This window comes from Heliconius melpomene, chromosome 18 (assembly GCF_056956725.1).
Source record: "Heliconius melpomene rosina isolate 202511_hmr_F chromosome 18, ASM5695672v1, whole genome shotgun sequence".
NCBI classification, from domain to species: Eukaryota; Metazoa; Arthropoda; class Insecta; order Lepidoptera; family Nymphalidae; genus Heliconius; species Heliconius melpomene.
In genome coordinates, this window is record NC_140406.1 from 1,022,729 (window position 1) to 1,040,574 (window position 17,846).

Here is a 17,846-nt window from a genome sequence, read left to right on the forward strand (position 1 = left end):
ATGAGAAAAATAATATTTAAAAGTTTAATTATTTTTGATATTTATTTTTTGTTATTTTTGCAATTACTGAACGAGTATAAGCCTGACAATTATTGATGAAAAAATTGAAATACCAAACTGACAACGGACACGGGACAGATATAACAAAATTGAATGAGTGTAAAAGAGACAACATAATTTCGGTTACAATTATATGTCAATTCATTTGGTCGCGTAGTTTTCAATAATTTCAATATGAAATCGTCTAGACGACACTTGTAAACGACGCTCCTATTAGAAAATCCCATAAATATCAATAATGCAAGGGTAATCTAAATCGATACTTGATAAAATAGTTAGTTCAATAAATACTCTTTTTACTGTTGTGTAGATTGACGTCTTTGCACAAAAAATTATCCCGTTTAATGTGCATACTTCCGTGAAGTAGCATTTTAATTGCTCTGATTCCGTGACTCGATTACATGGTGTATTATTTCAGGTTGGTAGAGAAAACTGCTCATGGCTAAAGTGGAGGTGGACATTAATTTACAATTATGGAGACTGAGTCAGTAAGATCTGAGATAAGTAGCCGATCCCGGCGGAGCTCGAGGCATAGGCAGCACACGCACAGGAGCACAAGGTTTGTTTATTTAATGATGTTATATTTATTCTACAAACTATTCGTGGGGTTCAACTGTTTTTAGAATGTTTAACTATAAGGACTTAGTTTATGGTATAGAAAGGTTTTTCTAATTAAAAAGATTTATATTATTTTAGTATATTCTTAATTCATATTTAAAATAAATATTTATATTTAAAGAAAATATTAAATCTGGATACTTATCTGATATAAAATAATTTTTGTCTATAAATTTTACTTTTTATGCAATAAAATTATTAAAAGGACTTTGTAAACTGACAGTATTTTTCTAATCTAATTATATATTATTTGATTCAATACTACACAAAAACTTATTTAATCATTAAAGTAAAAAAGGATATTAGAAAACTAACCTAAATCTACTTCACTCACTTATTGATTTCTATTTTAGTTCAAACTTTTGTCTTTAAAACTTTATAGTTTTTATATTAAAATTGAAACCAGTTATTATCTTATCTTTGAGTGACTTCATAAATTAAAGTTTAATTACAATATAATGGTGCCAATGTATAAGGTACAGATATTCTTATATTCTTTAATTCTACTGTCTAAAAGCCTATTGTTTTTAATACTAGTTGAACATACAGTTCCATGAAAAACAAACATATAATTAAAAAAACAAATATATAATATAAATCATAATTTTAAATTAGTAAAAAAATAATCAGTTTCACACTGTATCCCGCACATAGCAGGGTAGACAGAGGGAACCTCATGTTAAGACACTGTTCCCCATTTTCTGCTGAATTCTGGAAACATTGCACAGAAAGTCTTATATGCTTGTCACAACTTATTTATGTTATTTATTCATCCTCTTTCCATTGTCTGGACAATGCGCCTAAAACAATATTGATGTGTTTTTTTTGTCCCTCTACCCTATTTTCTGTGCATTTAAGTGTTTTCTATTCTATTTTAATAATCCTTATAGTAACGAAATGGCCAAGCAACATAGTTTGATTAAGGTGTGGCTTGTGAAATTAAGGCTTATACATAGAGTTAGGGTGTGTAGAGACAGAAACTTGGCTCTGATAAAAACTAAAACATGTGATCTGATAACTTTTTGACAGTGCAAGTCATTATGTTATCAAAATTTTACATGAAAGTGATTTTTTGGTGGATTTAATATTTCTGCATAGTAGATATTTTATCTAAAAAAAGCAGATATTTTATTAAAAATGCAATATCAGTTACAGATTTATTTTTTTGGTTACAGAAGCACAAAATCACAAAGAAAAGACTCAGAAAACATGGCACCATTCCAAACAAGCGTCAACATAAACTCTGAAATCGGTCGGGATGGGCAAGAAGTTATCGAAGTCCAGATCCTACCCCAAGATGAGAACTGGGGGGAAAACACTACTGCCGTAACAGGAAATACCTCCGAGGGTTCCCAATCAATGGAAGATGTTAGCAATTGGCCGTTAGAATCTGATACCGGCTTAGGTTTCGTTTGTTCTAGATATTTTGGAACAACTGTAGCTTTAGGGTTGTCATTGGTTTCGTTTATCAGTCCTCTGGCAATGGTTGTTTTACCGAAACTCGGTTTTTTTCCAGGATTATCTGATAATAAAGCTATACAGCCCAGCCAAATTATTCAATTGTTATCATGTACTGCGGAGTGTAAAGGGATTTTGTTATCACTAGCGTTTAAGTTAGTATTGCTAGCTATAGGCATTTGGGCGGTATTTTTGAGACCTAGAAACTCAGTGCTGCCACGTATATTTGTTTTTAGGGCTATGATGCTTGTTATTTTGGCTGTTTGCTCGTTTTCCTATTGGTTATTTTATTTCGTTCAAATAAATGAAGCGACAAAAGCATTATCAGTTGGTGAGGAAGCTATGGATTATACTTCATTAGTGTCATATGTGTCTAGTTTTGGTGATACATTGATTTTTATACATTATGTTGGTGTAATATTAATGGAAATAAGACATTTGGAACCTGTGTACTATATAAAGATAGTGAGAAGTCCAGATGGTGAAAGCAGGTCATATTCTATAGGACAATTGAGTATACAGCGAGCTGCTGTATGGGTGCTACAAAAGTATTATACAGAATTCACCATATATAATCCTTATCTGGAGAAAATACCGATATCTAAGTCTCAGAGGAAGGCACAAGCTAGTATTAAATTTTATGAAGTAGATTCTAATACAAATACACCGACTGGACAAACAAGGTGAGATTTTCTTTTTCATATGTTTTTTTTATTTTTTCCATTTTTTGTTGTAGAAACAGGGAATATAAACTTAATATTTATAATTTTTTTGATTATTAGATCTTAGAGATTAGATTTACTTATTAATGATATTAGGTAATAGATTCTATGCATATACACCAAACATGCATCACAACATGAAATATGCGTGATGATTAAAAAATGTATGTATCTGTTAATATGTAATCATGTATCTGTTAATATATAATCATGCTTCGTTAATATGTAATTATGCATCATCCTTTATGCTTTCATATTTGGGCAACCATGAAGTGTGACGATCAGACGGACGTTTGTTATTATCTCATGTAATTTAACATGAAAAACAATCATAGTAAAATTAGTAGGCCACAATAATAGTAAAATTAGTACTTCATTCACACTGTGAAAAAAAAACTTATTGATATTATAAATTAATTAATTTAAAATCATCTCATTCAATCATCTATTTTTCTATCTGGTATCTGTGTGTTTAATGAATGAAAAATAGAGATGATATATAAAAACTTACGACCCACACGCGGCTTCGCCCGCTTAAGGTCATTATCATATGACCATATTATACAGAATCTTTACATTTAAATTATACCATGTTTGTTAGTCTGATGTATAAGCTACATAACTGTAAAAATTTATCTAAATCTGTTTAGTAGTTCTTGCGTTAAAATTCAGAATTTTTTACATTTTTAATATTAAGAGGATAAGTATATTTTTAAAATTTAGAGTTAATATATTCTTATTTATTAATTGAAATTTAAAACCAATTGAAACATTTTCATTTTTTATACAAAAAAAAATGCAATCATAATGTATTTTTAAATTTTTCATTGTATTATTTTTGTCACTGGATTTCTTATTCAATTTTATCTGTGTTATATCTAATTTCTTTTTTATTAATATATTTCTAAAATATTTAATACTATATTGTAAAAATTAGTGATGAAATTTTTGTTGAAGATGTATTTTTTAAGGGCATAATGTAATTCAGATCTTGTAACTTAATTACGAATTTCGATTATTTTAAATACAATTTTTTCCCACCAGATCAACAACAGGGTCAGCGACCGGCTCAGCGTCTCGCCGGCGCGACTCGTCCACGCACAACGAGCGATACTACGAAGAAGCGGAGAGAGAGCGCCGAGTAAGGAAGCGGAGAGCTCGCCTTCTCTCTGCGGCTGAGGACGCCTTCGCCCATGTTAGAAGAGTTAGACTGTCGGCTGCTAATGGTGATAGCTTGTTTTTTATTTCGACTGGCCTCGTTATTATTTTATACAAATGTATATTTATATTTCGCTTATCATCGCCACCGTGGCGCAGCGATCTGTCTGTCAGACAATCTGACTGTATTTGATTGAGACAATTTGATTGTCAATCAGGGGAATGGTGTGAGTTTTACCACTCAACACATAATCTCTGAGATATCAGTCGGAAAAATGAATAATAATGTAATTGCCTTTCCAGGTGGAGCCCTAGGTCCTCGTGAAGCAGCTCAAGCAGTGTTTCCATCTCTTGCCAGAGCCTTACAAAAGTATTTACGAGCAACACGTCAGCAGCCAAGACATTCTGCTGATTCTGTAAGTTTGATGTTTAAATGTTACTTTGTTGACTCTAGATAATTCGAAACTCGAGGAGCCTTTAAAATATTACAACATTACAGAGTGTTTAAGGCCGTCGAGGGGCAGGGGCACAAGGGTGTTGCTATGGCACGACATGTGGGCTCAATCCCCACTCAAGGATTCCCATTTTCATTTCTTTGCTCTGGCACCAAAGCAAAAGTCCGGCTTTGAGTTCCGCCACTCAACACGCAATGTCTCGAAAAATTCGGCGTGAAGTGAACAGAGAGACACACACGTGAAGCTGTGTTTTTTATTAATTTTTAAGTTTATATATTAATAAATAAGTGGTTAATAAGTATGAATAATAATAATAATATGTAATCTAAATATTATGTCTTTTCGAATTTTATAAATTAAAATATTAGTATATTTCTATTAATAAAATTCGAAGAGATCCTCATCATTAATGTTATATTAGAGAATCTTAAAACTAATACTCTATTTCCACTTATTCTAGGTTCTAGCCCACTTAGCCCGATGTCTCTCCCAAGACGCATCACCCCGAGCCTTCCTAGAGCCATTCCTCATTGAAGGCCCGGTCTTATCAGCAGAACAAGAAGCCAGACCAATACAGAGATGGTCGCTAATATCAGACGAACTGCTAGCCCGCCCGTTAGCAGACAATATAGAATTTCAACTAAGACAAGGTGACATATCTTTAATATGCTCTATAAAACAATTGCCTAAATTTAGCCTAACAGAAGAGGTTGTTGACCCCAAGTCGAATAGGTTTGTATTGAGACTAAATTCTGAAACGTCAGTCTGACAGGAATATTCAGTCCGTGATGGACACAGATTGGTATGACATATGGACTATATTTAGTCTAACTGAAGAGTCTTAATTAGTGACATATGGACTGTATCGAATATTATATTTAGTTTCAATTAGTTTTGTAAAAAGTAAATTAAAATATAAAAGTTTCTAGCTAAGCTTAGTCTTATGGAGGCGGTCGTTTTTCACCTATTCCTCTTTTAATTGTTTTTTACAATTATATAATGATCTGAAAATATATATCTCATTTTAAACTTTTTATATATACCCTTTATAATAAGCTTAGGTGTTCTAAAAGCCTTCCAAGATGACTTAAGGCTTCATTTTAGAAGCAATGTTTAAAATTTTTAACAACGACAATTTTTATAAATATACACTCATATTTATAAGCTTAAAATAATCCAATTCAATCAATATACTTCAAAATACAACTCCATAATACAATTTTTTTTAGAAGATAGTGATATGAGACTGACATTCTTCTTTTTTGTTTCTTTTTTTTTTTTCAAAATTATATGACAATTATGTTTTTAGTAATATTTCTTTTTTTATATATTATTGAATTATGGTTGTATTTTTTATAATTTATTCCTCTCATTTTTGTTTCTCTACAATTTCAATAAAAAATAAGACTTGACAGCATTTAATATTGACTGTTTTATTGACAGTTTGTTTTGTACATTTGTGTCATATTTTTATTTTAAGCATAGTAAAAATAATGCACAATTTTCTTTGTATTGTATTATAATTATAGCATTTGTATAAGTAGCTAATATAATTTAGTTTAAATAATATTTTATGTAATCCCAATGGTCGCAGGTTCGATTTTCATGTAAATATGTGACATGTAGGTGGCATACAGTGTGAAACTATAAAACAATAATATCGTCGGTGCGCCTGCCAAAACCGTTATGTGTATTTTTTTGATTTTTTTTATTCGATAAATAGCATTAAAATAGTACTCTGCATAGCCTACAAAAACAAATATGTAGTATTTCCGTCTAGAAGTCGATTTAACAAAATTTATATGTGCACTTCATTTTTATTTTTGGCAATGACAAATTCGTTATGTGCAATTATGATCCAGCAGCAATGATTCGATGAGGAATGTTATACATTATGTAATATAATACATTAAGGGGAACCGTCACTCGAGCCCTACCTTATCGGTATATAATGAGGCAGAGCTCAAATCTCAGTCACTGCCGATAGAAATGGCAGATTCAGAGCGAGCAGGTATAGTATTGGTTGAAAATATAACTAATTTGTACCTAGATGAAGCTACTGGAGAATTTGTAAGGCGGAAGTCAGCCGAACTCGGAACTGGTCACTTCATACTATATAAATAAGCTGGAGAAAACTTCAAGGAGATGGATATTGATGAAATATACAACAATAAAAAAAGTTCGACTTTAATACGAAGCAGAGAGGCATAGGAAAGGCGTACCTAATACAATTGTTAAAGACACTTAACTAACGATACTTTTAATTCATGGATAAAGCCATAAATTAAAAGACATAAATTAAAAAGATAAAGCCAATAAATTGTATGCCACCAAACCACAATCATCTTCTGAAAGCAAACCCAGAAATCCTTCTTGTAAGTCAGCTTCTGTAAAAAGCCTGTGAGAATGGTTTTAGGCTTAGGGCCAAAAGTTCAAGTTTAATCATTACTGCAGAGCAAGCACATCACGACACACATGTTTAAAGTATACAGTGCCAGTTTTAGCACTACCGGCGCCCTGGGCGAAGTTTTTTCGGCGCCCCTAACTACAATTCAATAACATACAAAAAAGAGAATGGGTACAATGAAATAACCATTTATTTAAAAAAAAAATTAAAATTATTGCTTTTCTATCTGCAAACTCTTTTATTAGGCATTCAAAGTCTATGTTTTCTGTAATTTCATTTTCGATTGATAAAGTTATTAAGTTTGTTAATCTAGATTGCAAGATTGTCGATCGCAGATATGTCCTTATTCAGCTTCAGCTTGGAAAACCCTCCTTGTTTATTGAAAAAAAGATAAGGCAAACGGTATACAGGTTAACCTGTACAGGTTACCTAATCGTAAGTGACCACCATCGCCGACGACCTCGTGTAACATCAGAGTAAAAAAGGAGAAAACGTGGTTTTTGAAGGTATCCATGTCGTATCAACCTGAAAACACTGCCACAGGTAGGCTATTCCACAGTTGCATGGCGCGTGGAAGGAAGTTCGTACCAAACCACACAGACGTGGAGTGGCACGTATCCAGATGATGTGGATGATACTTCAGTTTGTGACTGTGTACTGATGCACCAGCCCAGAGATGAGAAGAGTCCTCCATATGAAGCCGAACCTGGGCCCTATTCAGGGCCAATCGGTGTTTTGGCGTGAAATACTGTCGCGCTCTGCTTATTAAAATTAAATTTACCTAGTTATTGAAGGGATAAGCATTAAAGGCTTAGTCTATCTATAAACCTTTCCTAACCACTTTCTAACAACCCTTCGAGTCGATCGTTATGAGACTAACTGTTTTCACGTAAAAAAGGGCCAAACCAACAATTCCGTACGTTTATCATTACTAATCATTAGTATACATATTTGTTTTAAGTTTAATACATTGTTGTTATTCTCAAAATAACATTAAATAAATCCGATTATGTTCTTTTACAAAACTGATATGTGCATATTTTTCACTTGTAAGAAATGGTGGTTACAAGACAATTCTGATATGTGCATCAAAATGGTTAAAAAAAATTATTGCAGACGAAAGGTACATTTTATCATGTTCGCTTGTATCTCAATTCAAACATAACATATTTTGTCACCATATTGCATTTATAATTTTTTGATTAAGCTATTATTTCATAAATAAGATAATTTTTTGTCTCTCCTGAAAACTTGACTAAAAACACATAGCGGTTTTGGCAAGCGCAACGACGATATACATACGGTCTTTATCTTGACCACCTTATGTGAAAGCACAGTTTTAACTACCCTATAAAAGCCTAATACAATTAAAACAAAGGAGATTTTGACAAAAATGAAAAAGTGATTTTTTTATTTTGAAAAACAAATATTGTTTATATCTCTATTATCTCTATATATAACTAGCGGCCCGCTCGCGGTTACACCCGCGTGAACTATGTTATTATTAATTTTTGTCTCCATGACTACGTCCTAGTAACGTCTATGCAAAATTTGAGACTTCTAGCATTTGTAGTAACGAAGTTTAACCCCTTAGAAGTCGAATATTGCAAATTCCCGTCTTAGCGAGCACCTATCTCCTATAAGTAACTCCTATGCAAAATTTCAGATTCCTTGCACATGTAGTTTCTGAGATTTCGTAATGAGTGAGTGACCTTTCGATTTTATATATATAGATAATGGATTGTTTATAAAATTCTACTGTGCGTATGTTCACTGTACTGGGGTTACAGGTTTTTTTTCTTAGTTTCACTTCGTCGCTCAATTATTAAGATATTGAAACTAGTATATTCTATTCATTGAGATGTCGAGGAAAAATATTTCATTTAAAAAAATACTGCTTATCTAGGACACATTATTTTTCCTTAAGCGAAAAATATGCAGGTCATGCTGTTTTTCCCCTCACCAGAATTGAACCCAATATAATTTTATAAATTCAAACGACGATTCATACTGGTAAATCCACTTACATATATATATGTACTAGCGGACGCGCGCAGCTTCGCTAGCTTATTTAGGGGTGAATTCTAATAAGCCATGAAACATGTGTTCAATGAAATATTTTTAAGAGTCTAAATTTCAAATTTTATAAAAATCAGTGGCGATTTAAGAATTTTTCCATACAAACTTTCAACCCCTTATTTGCACCCTTAGGGGAAGAATTCTAGAAAACCATGAAACATATGTTCAATTAAATACTTTTAAGAGTCTGAATTTCAAATTTTATAGAAATTGGTGCCGATTAAAAAAAAATCTATACAAACTTTCAACCCCTTATTTGCACCCTTAGTGGGAGAATTCTAGAAAACTATGAAACACGTATTCTATTAAATACTTTTAAAAATCTAAATTTCAAGTTTTAAAAGAATCGGTGCCGATTTAATTTTTTTTCCATACAAACTTTCAACCCCTATCCACCCCTTTAGGGTTAAAATTTTTCAAAATCCCTTCTTAATGGATGTCCAGATTACGAAAGTAAACTTTTGTCCAAATTTAACGTTTCTACGCGCAGCGGTTACGGCTGTGCGCGCGTCTTACCTCAGTCAGTGAGGACAAGTCCTTTTATATATATATAATAAGACTGTAAAAATATTTTGTCTGCACTTTAGTATTTTTGATTGAGATGGATAGAGAGACACTTAAAATGAATAATAGAAAGCAAAAATATGTTTATTTAATTTCTTGTCTGTCTGTCTATATGTATGATCACGTTTATCTCCGGAAGTACTCAACCGTTTTAATTAAAACTTTCACCAATGGCTTTATTTTAACTCAACTTAACTTCTAAAACTTTAGAAGTTTCATCAAAATCATCAAAATCAGTTCATTAAAAAAAGTTATCGGCATTTAAATGAATTCAAGGCATGAGTTTGCCTGCAAATATATAGCAATCCATATCTATACTTATAGTAAATCTGTATTTGTTTGTGATAAACCTGTATTTTTAACCGGCTTTCAAAACGAGGAGGAGGTTCTCAATTAAATATTTTCAATTCGATATTCGATTAATTATATTGAATTCGATTTCAATATTGGATTATTCGATTAAATTTTTTTAGGTATGCACTTGGAATATTTTAGCATATAATATGTTGCACCCGTAAAAGGAACTCAGTTTCTACCATCCTGTATACGTATTATTCGTATGTATGTATATATATATGTCATTTCATTTATTTAATATTTCACGATTTTTGATCAGCAAAGTGCTTTAATAAATACAATCATATTAATAATTAATTATTATAGCGTTAAGGCTCATATCATAATTGTAATTTTAATGTATTTATTTTGGTACATAACTTTATAAACGCCATTTATAGATGGATGAGAAACTATTGTTAAGACACGCCATTCTCCTCCTTTACCAATTTTGAAAGATAGGGGGCTGAGTGGCGTAACTCAACGCCGCTATTCATCTTATCGAAACAGATAATTGTTTGTATATTATCATTGAAATATGTTTTTTTCAAACTGAATCCGAAAACCATAAAAATATATTTAAACGAAAATTTCTTAAAAACATTAAATTTTTTAACGATTATTTGGCTATTTTTGGATGATTTAATTACTTAAATTATTCAAAAATAGCCAAAAATCGTCCAAAAAATGCCAAAAATTCTTCTTATATTATTACTAATATAAGAATAAATTATTACTAATATAAGAAGAATTTTAATAAATCTTTTGAATGTAATCATTATTGTAATAATTAAATATTAATCTCAATACATATTAAATACACTTTTTTATTATGAATATTAAGTAAAAAAGCTAGAATATTATATAAAAAGAATTTTTATAATAAATTCTTATATCAATCTTAAGATGCGAACATAAAGGTTAGTTGGATAGCTTAGTTCCGTTTTACAAGAAGAAGCGGATTCGAAGCCGCTAATACTTTATTAGCCGCTAATTATTATATAGGGTTTTACAACTTACTACTTATACTATAATACTCCTATGGTCACACTCACGGACGATTATTGAAATGTCATTAAGTATTTAATTGTCATTAAATCTATATACAAATAATACATATTATATTGTAGGCAAAAAGGCGCGGGCTTAAATCAGTTTATTTTTCAGTCATCAGTTCAATACAGATTTAAAAAAATATATATTTACATCACATTACACTTGAAATATCTACTAATACACATGTTTTTTTTTAAAGATTTAATGTCAGTTAAATATTAACAATGAATACTGTTATAATAAAGATCTCTCAACTCAATTTGTAACATACATATTACACACATATATTGTATGTAAATAATAAATGTACAAAAAATTTAATACTCATAAATAGTAATTTTTAACTATTGCATAATTGAACTGAATTTAATTATTTATTCAGTTGCCAGGTTGTGCTTAGAAGATAGTCTATATTTCGTATTTTTTATAACATTGGCTAAAACGACCAAAGAAGAACAATATTCAGTCATTATTTAATGAATTCATGAAATAATTACATAAAAGATCGATTTCGAAAAAGCAACTGCCACGTCAGATTTGTTATGTATTTTTTTATTTATTACAGAAATCCGGAATTCGGTCGAGGGGAAATATATTTTCCTTGAAAAACAAGTTATACGAATTTAAGGAAAATATATTTCCCATTTATATTATTAATGTTTCATAAACATTTAATGAATTTATATCGGATGAATGTAAAAATAAACAATAAATATGTCATTATATCAGTGGATACAACAAATACAACATATATTTTAAGCAAAAATTTAACTGTTAAAACTGTTTATTGATTCATAAAATAATAAATAAAAAAATTTGGTCCTTTGAGCCAGATTGTAGGTTTTGTTTTTTTTTTTAAGGTTATTTCGTATTTAGTTATTTATATACACAGTTCGACGTGTGTAATGTAAAAATAAAAACAATATTATAGACTGATATCAAGTAAAGTGTCATTTTGCTCAAAACGCAGCCTTTTTAACGCTTGTGCCTGCTTAGATAAATACAGACATTGAGGTTTTAAATACGTCTGTATAATAACTTTATGTATTATTATTAGGGAATGTAACTTATTTTACATTCGTGCATGTATTGGATAAGATTTTACAGGTTTTGAATTAAAAACTACTATTAAAAGGAAAAATAAAACTGTTGAAAAAAACACTTTAAAAAAAAATATCAATATAAATAGCACCTTAAGTTCTGATTATAGCAAATTTTTATTATAAAAGATACAATTTGATAAAATAACCAAAAATGTTATTGTTCTTTTCTTTTTAATATACAAATAAATTTAAATATGTGCAAGAGTGTAAAATTTTCATAAATTTTTCTAAGTATTTTTTATAGACATGTAATTTTATATAGAAATAGCCATATTACAGTCTAGAAAGCACAAAAGATTACCTGCCTACTATTGAAGTAAAGTTGAAGCACAACATATTGTAATCTATAAGGTTTGTACACTTTTGTGTTTTATAAATATATAAAGCGACATTTAATTGTGTTTTTATTTCTATTGTCTAAAGAAAAAGATATTCTGTGGATATGCATCAGTTTTTAAACAAATGAAGCGGTCATATTAGTTAATATCGTTTGATAGTGTCCTTTGTTAGTCTATTATAATTTATAAATAAAATGAAAAGATTCCTTATTAAATTAACTTGAAGCAAATCGTTGCAGAGTTCACAAATGTTTTTTTTTTATTTTTACAACTGATGTTTCTAATGTGAAATGAATCCGTTACTAACTTGGTTTACATTTTTCAACAGCACTAGAAAGACAAGTTATATCAGAAAACCAGAATAATAAATAAGGAACAACATAAATTTAACATTTATATTATAAATTAATAACATTTGACCATAAATAATTAACATCTTTCATTTACAATCATCACAGTTAAGGGAAAATTAAAAAAAAACTATAAAGTATGAAAATTAGTATGTATTGGCAACACTGTGTACCCAGCGCTCGGTGTTGCCATGTTCTGTAAGAATCTACACTTAGATTGGTATTTTGGCAGAAATAAGAATATCCATATTGCTATAGAAGTCAGTAAAATACAGAGAGTTGCGACTGCTAAGACAATGCCTATGTGCTTTGAATGCGCCGGACAGGAGAAGTATCGAGGTTTTAGATCGAATATTCTGCTGTTATATAATGGAGCTGGTTTGTAACATCTGAAAGGTAAGAGAATCCATATTATTCTATGCTTTTTTTCAGCTTCGCTATTCCTACGCCCATGTGGATACTCAACCGAGTATCTTAACTTAGCAATCATTTTAGATTTTTGTGACAAAGAAAAGAAGCTTCTTTTGTATTACAAAAGAGTAAATGAAAGTTGTACCTACTATTAAAAAAAACAATAGAATGAAATGTACTTTAAGCAAATATACTTTTTTATCAATGTTTAATATAACTAAATATTAAATCACGCATTCAATTGTATATAAATCAGTTATATTTTGTAGCCGTAATAACTATTATAAAAATAAATGTAGGTCGCAACAAGCAAATGTGCTTATAATCAAAATAAGTTCTTTTTTAGCTTCCGAGAAGCTTTAGAATTTCCGAGATTGTATGATACGTAGCAGAAGTCAACGGCACGCATTGTCGCGTTACCAGAGCGAGGACATGAAAATATTACATTTCTTCGAGTAGGAATCATTTAAATAGAGACCACCTAGTATTAAGAAATTCGTGCTATGTCAAATTTAAAAAAATATTGTCGAGCGATGGTCATATTCTTACGACTTATACATTGGATGGTTATCCATTGAGTGTAAAATCAGCTACTTTCTCTGATTTTTTTTCTCATATCGTGTCATTAAAGTACGTACGTTGTACTGTATACACATTATATGGTATTCATAAAAACGCGTAATCTGTAGTTAAACAATAATACAATGTGCGCATTCCGTCACTCACCTCAAATGCTCATAATCTCTCGGTGGTATTTGCAGTTTCTTAACCCACACCAGATTACAGTCGCAGTTCCAAAAGTTACCTTGTAAATCCAATTTTACCAACTGACCAAATGGCACTTCTAATCTCTCATTTAACGTGGTCAACCTCGATCCCTTCAACGATAATTTTTCTAAAACAATATCATCAGCGTCTTCCAATACTTCCTGACCAAAAGCCGTTATGCTAAATTTTGTCAAGTTCACGTTTCTCTCGAGTTCTAGAGAAGTAAGAGAGTGTAATGAAGAAAAAGCGTAGTCTGGGACTTCTTGTATATGAAGGTTGTTCAGTTTCAATTCCTTTAATGCTACTAAATCAGCGAAATCCTCCCCAGAAATTTCTGTTATAGGGTTGCCAGATAAATCCAAATATTCCAACGTGAAAGGCAATTCGAATAGTTCAGCTATATGATTATTAGAAATGTCCAATTTTTTTAAATCGTAGACATCAACAAAGAAATTTTCTTGCACGCTCTTTAAATTGATTCCACTGATAGATAGTGATTTGATTTTGTGAGTCAGCCCGTATCCGCTTCTATCGAAGAGATTGTTTTCCTCAAGACTACCACCCAACTCGTTATCGTCTAAAACTATTTCAACCAAGTTGCCCAAATGATGAAACGAAATCATTTCGAAGCTGGTAAACCAATTATTAGCTAAATTTAGATATTCTAGATTCTTTATATATTGAAAGGCGTCCTTATCCACATATTTGAGTTCGTTGTTACTCAAATCCAACCGTTTCAAATTAGGTAAATGTAAAACATTAGAAGTAACTTCAGTTATTCTATTCTGGTTAAGATATAATTCAGTCAGGGAGCTTGATTTTAGTAAATTCGAAGATGTGATCGAACTTAAATTGTTACGGGACAAAGTCAAAGCGTACACGGTGCTTGGTAGATCGAAGTCTTGTTTCAGAACTCTTGTATTGTACGCACATGTTATAATATCACCAATTGAGTCAGTATCCTTCGTATTATTATGGCGACATACACAAAATTCACTTTCACATATCAAGGCACTCTCGACTGTAATACAGTGCCAAATAAGAATTACAATCGCGTGAAACAACATTTCGTCGTGATCCGTCAAACGGCGAGTACATAATGATAGGTGCATGGCGCGTTATCAGTGTCAGATAGTTGTTATCAGTGATATCGTTCGATTGTTGGTCATTTCATTGTTTATGTTTGAATGTATATAGGTAATTCTTATCGTACATTCTTTGTGATATTAGATTGTTAATAATTTAGAACGTGTTCATTCTTGTTCAAATCAAAGACAGATTATTTGCATAAATATTTTATTGACGTAAAAAGTTTATTTATAACTTTATTACAAATTTAACTAATAGTTTTGTTTGTCGATAAAAGGTTAAAGTAAGTTGAAAGAAAATATAAAGATTTGTAACAGTAACAGTAACTGCTCTTATCAATTTATACTTAAACAGTTTTTATTTGCCATTGTTCTAATTACAGATATACTTAATGTAAGAAAATAAAACAACATTTAAAACCAATGAAAAGTACAAAGTATCAGTACACCAGTTTAATATAACAAATATATTAAATTATTTTGTTCAAAACTCAAAAAATAATAGATTTGAGTAAACTTCCTCTTTTGGTCACCTTTAATAAAATTACATGCACACACTTGCACTAATAAAAAACATTTTAATCATTTACTTACCTAAATGTTATTAACAATAGAAAAAATGTTTAAAAGATTCGACCAGTGAGATGTTTATTCAAAACTGACTATTCCTAAATATTATTCTATTTAATCGTATTATCGAATATATCGCCGATATTTTTTACATACTTACCTATGTATATTAATGTAATTGAGAATATTCTTGTCGATTAACAGACGGGCTAGGCCGATGCAGATACCTATATATCCAAAGAAATGTACAAAGCATTAGTATGGTATATAGTGTAGCGCCTAAAGTAATGCCGGTTTCGTAGGTCAGCCACCAAGATTGCGTTTTTGGACACTTAAAATCAGACTGTGATAAGTCAAATAACTTCAAATTCGCGAGATGTCTTGGGAAGGAGCATCTGTAAAAAAGTTAAGTACGAATAAATAATTATAATAATGTGGGCATCGTGGCGCAGCGGCACATCGTCGTCTGTTTGTGGGTTGGATTTCCATTGAGAGAAGTAAATGTTCATTTCCTAGCTCTGGCACGAATACAAAGCGTGGCGATAGTTCTGTCTCTCAATATGCAATGTCTTGAAAAAGGTAACCGAGTAACGGAGTGTCCGAACAGTACGCGTTTTTTTATAGGACACTTCGCTCGCTTTAATTACACGAGATATTTTTTTTATATTATAACATTGGGAAAAGCTGTGTGACTGAGCTTGTTTTATACGTGTAATATGAATATTATTTACGGTACGGTGTTTAGTTACTTCATCACGTTGAATAGATTATTAGTCATTGTATCAGTTATTTTAGTAGTATTGAGTAAGTATTTTGCTTGTCGCCTAAATCATTTACATACGAGTATAAAACAAACTAAATCACGTCTAACGTATCCTTAGTATTTAAACTGAAATATTTTTATTAGGTTCCCTAAATTGTTTTAATATAAAATAATAAAGCGCGGTTTTTGGTTGCGCCATCTATGAGGCAATATCTCATCATGAACTTGAAAACGTATTACTTTCCATTACACTACTTATATGACGAATGGTACGTAAATACATATATTTAAAACAAAATCAAATTACCTCAAGTTTTCAGTCAAATCATCGGGTATCGACAAATTCCTCACCCACGCGAGGTTACAGTCACAGTACCACGGATTGTTTTGCAAGTCCAATCTATCTACCCTCGTGAATAAAACTGCCAATCCATGGTCGATGCTCGACAGGTTAGAGCCTTTCAAAGTTAAATTTTTAATATAAAAATCGTAAGAATCTCTTAAAATTTGCCTTCCGAATGTTAAATTGCTGAATTCTTTCAAATTTTTATTGTTTTCTAGTTCTAAATCAAATAAAATGAGGGCAGACAATACATTTTTTGGCACCTCAGTTATTTCTAGACCATTCATTTTCAATGTTCTCAAATAAATTAAAGGATCATCGTAAGGAAAATCTGAAATGTTCAATTTTTTTATCGGATTGTAAGAAATATCCAAATATTCCAAAAACAGGGGTAGTTTAAACAATTTTGTCAGGCTATTGTTAGATATTGTCAGCTCTTTTAGACTTTTGTCGACTGGATTAAAGAAATTGTAAGGTAAATCAGTCATATTAACTCCACTTAATGAAATGGCGGTTATAGTTTCAGGTAATCCATAGCCATTGGGATTGAAAAGCGATCTCAGTTCTATATCGGGTCCCACGAAGTTATTATCCAAGTTAATTCTTCGAAGATTTATTAAGAAACTAAAGTTTAATTGTGATTTTATACTAAACTTATTGTTAGCGAGACACAATATTTCCAATCTTTTCATATTTTTAAAAACGTCTGCTTTTAGGTTTTCTAAGAGATTGTCACTTAAGTCAAGATTTTTTAGTTGTGGTACATTAAAAGTATCCGAATTGAGTTCTTTCAAAGCATTTTTGTTTAAGCGCAATTCTTGTAACGTCGTCGAGGTTATAGGTTCGATATATGTAAGGTTATTTTCCGACCAATCCAAGGTGATAATATCATTAGATAAAGTCAGGTTTTTTGGTAAATCGGTTACGAAAGAGCAATATGCTACTATCGAAGTATTATAAAAAGTACATTTACAATAACTATTTTCACATATTGTTTCACTTTTCACTAAATTTTGTACTAAAATTAGCATTAATACGTAAATCTTCATGTTTCTTAAATTATATTATTCAACTCAAGTAATGCACTTCTAATGACACCATTCTATGATTTCTAATTAATATAATTATAAATCTTATCATTGTTTATTTAACATTGCAGTAAATAGTTTAATATTTATTTTATGTACTGACAGTGTTAT

General features: G+C 30.7%; 3 protein-coding genes across 4 annotated transcripts; 1 reads left to right on the forward strand and 2 right to left on the reverse strand.

Annotated features, from left to right (window-relative positions):
- Nucleotides 1–180: 180 nt before the first annotated feature.
- Nucleotides 181–12,412, forward strand: Vang (Strabismus domain-containing protein Vang). Of its 2 annotated transcripts, none has more exons than XM_085202302.1 (6): nucleotides 181–306; nucleotides 479–619; nucleotides 1,854–2,819; nucleotides 3,903–4,084; nucleotides 4,320–4,432; nucleotides 4,932–12,412. In XM_085202302.1, the coding sequence occupies exons 2-6, from the start codon at nucleotides 534–536 to the stop codon at nucleotides 5,238–5,240; spliced, it is 1,656 nt and encodes a 551-aa protein (XP_085058428.1). In that variant the 5' UTR covers nucleotides 181–306; nucleotides 479–533; the 3' UTR covers nucleotides 5,241–12,412. The 2 variants fall into 2 exon arrangements, with proteins under 2 accessions (XP_085058428.1, XP_085058429.1); XM_085202303.1 differs by having other exon boundaries at nucleotides 224–334.
- Nucleotides 9,746–15,010, reverse strand: LOC146529117 (uncharacterized). Its single transcript, XM_085202305.1, has 2 exons — nucleotides 13,842–15,010; nucleotides 9,746–13,093 (listed from the first exon to the last, which is right to left on the reverse strand). The coding sequence occupies exons 1-2, from the start codon at nucleotides 14,993–14,995 to the stop codon at nucleotides 12,835–12,837; spliced, it is 1,413 nt and encodes a 470-aa protein (XP_085058431.1). The 5' UTR covers nucleotides 14,996–15,010; the 3' UTR covers nucleotides 9,746–12,834.
- A 152-nt stretch (nucleotides 15,011–15,162) lies between these two features.
- Nucleotides 15,163–17,833, reverse strand: LOC146529118 (tsukushi-like). The gene is made up of 2 exons (XM_085202306.1): nucleotides 16,612–17,833; nucleotides 15,163–15,936 (listed from the first exon to the last, which is right to left on the reverse strand). Exons 1-2 carry the CDS (start codon nucleotides 17,694–17,696, stop codon nucleotides 15,711–15,713), a joined length of 1,311 nt encoding a protein of 436 aa, XP_085058432.1. The 5' UTR covers nucleotides 17,697–17,833; the 3' UTR covers nucleotides 15,163–15,710.
- Between the last annotated feature and the right edge of the window lie 13 nt (nucleotides 17,834–17,846).

What these genes read in the sequence shown, in the direction of transcription:
- Vang (XM_085202302.1), top strand. Translation starts at nt 534, where the DNA reads ATGGAGACTGAGTCAGTAAGATCTGAGATAAGTAGCCGATCCCGGCGG. An exon ending in TAGACTGTCGGCTGCTAATG is followed by an intron (nt 4,085 to 4,319) that starts GTGATAGCTTGT and finishes TTGCCTTTCCAG; the next exon opens with GTGGAGCCCTAGGTCCTCGT. An exon ending in CAAGACATTCTGCTGATTCT is followed by an intron (nt 4,433 to 4,931) that starts GTAAGTTTGATG and finishes CACTTATTCTAG; the next exon opens with GTTCTAGCCCACTTAGCCCG.
- LOC146529117 (XM_085202305.1), bottom strand. Translation starts at nt 14,995, where the DNA reads ATGCACCTATCATTATGTACTCGCCGTTTGACGGATCACGACGAAATG. An exon ending in AGAGATTATGAGCATTTGAG is followed by an intron (nt 13,094 to 13,841) that starts GTGAGTGACGGA and finishes CTTACCTTTCAG; the next exon opens with ATGTTACAAACCAGCTCCAT.
- LOC146529118 (XM_085202306.1), bottom strand. Translation starts at nt 17,696, where the DNA reads ATGAAGATTTACGTATTAATGCTAATTTTAGTACAAAATTTAGTGAAA. An exon ending in GATTTGACTGAAAACTTGAG is followed by an intron (nt 15,937 to 16,611) that starts GTAATTTGATTT and finishes ACTTTTTTACAG; the next exon opens with ATGCTCCTTCCCAAGACATC.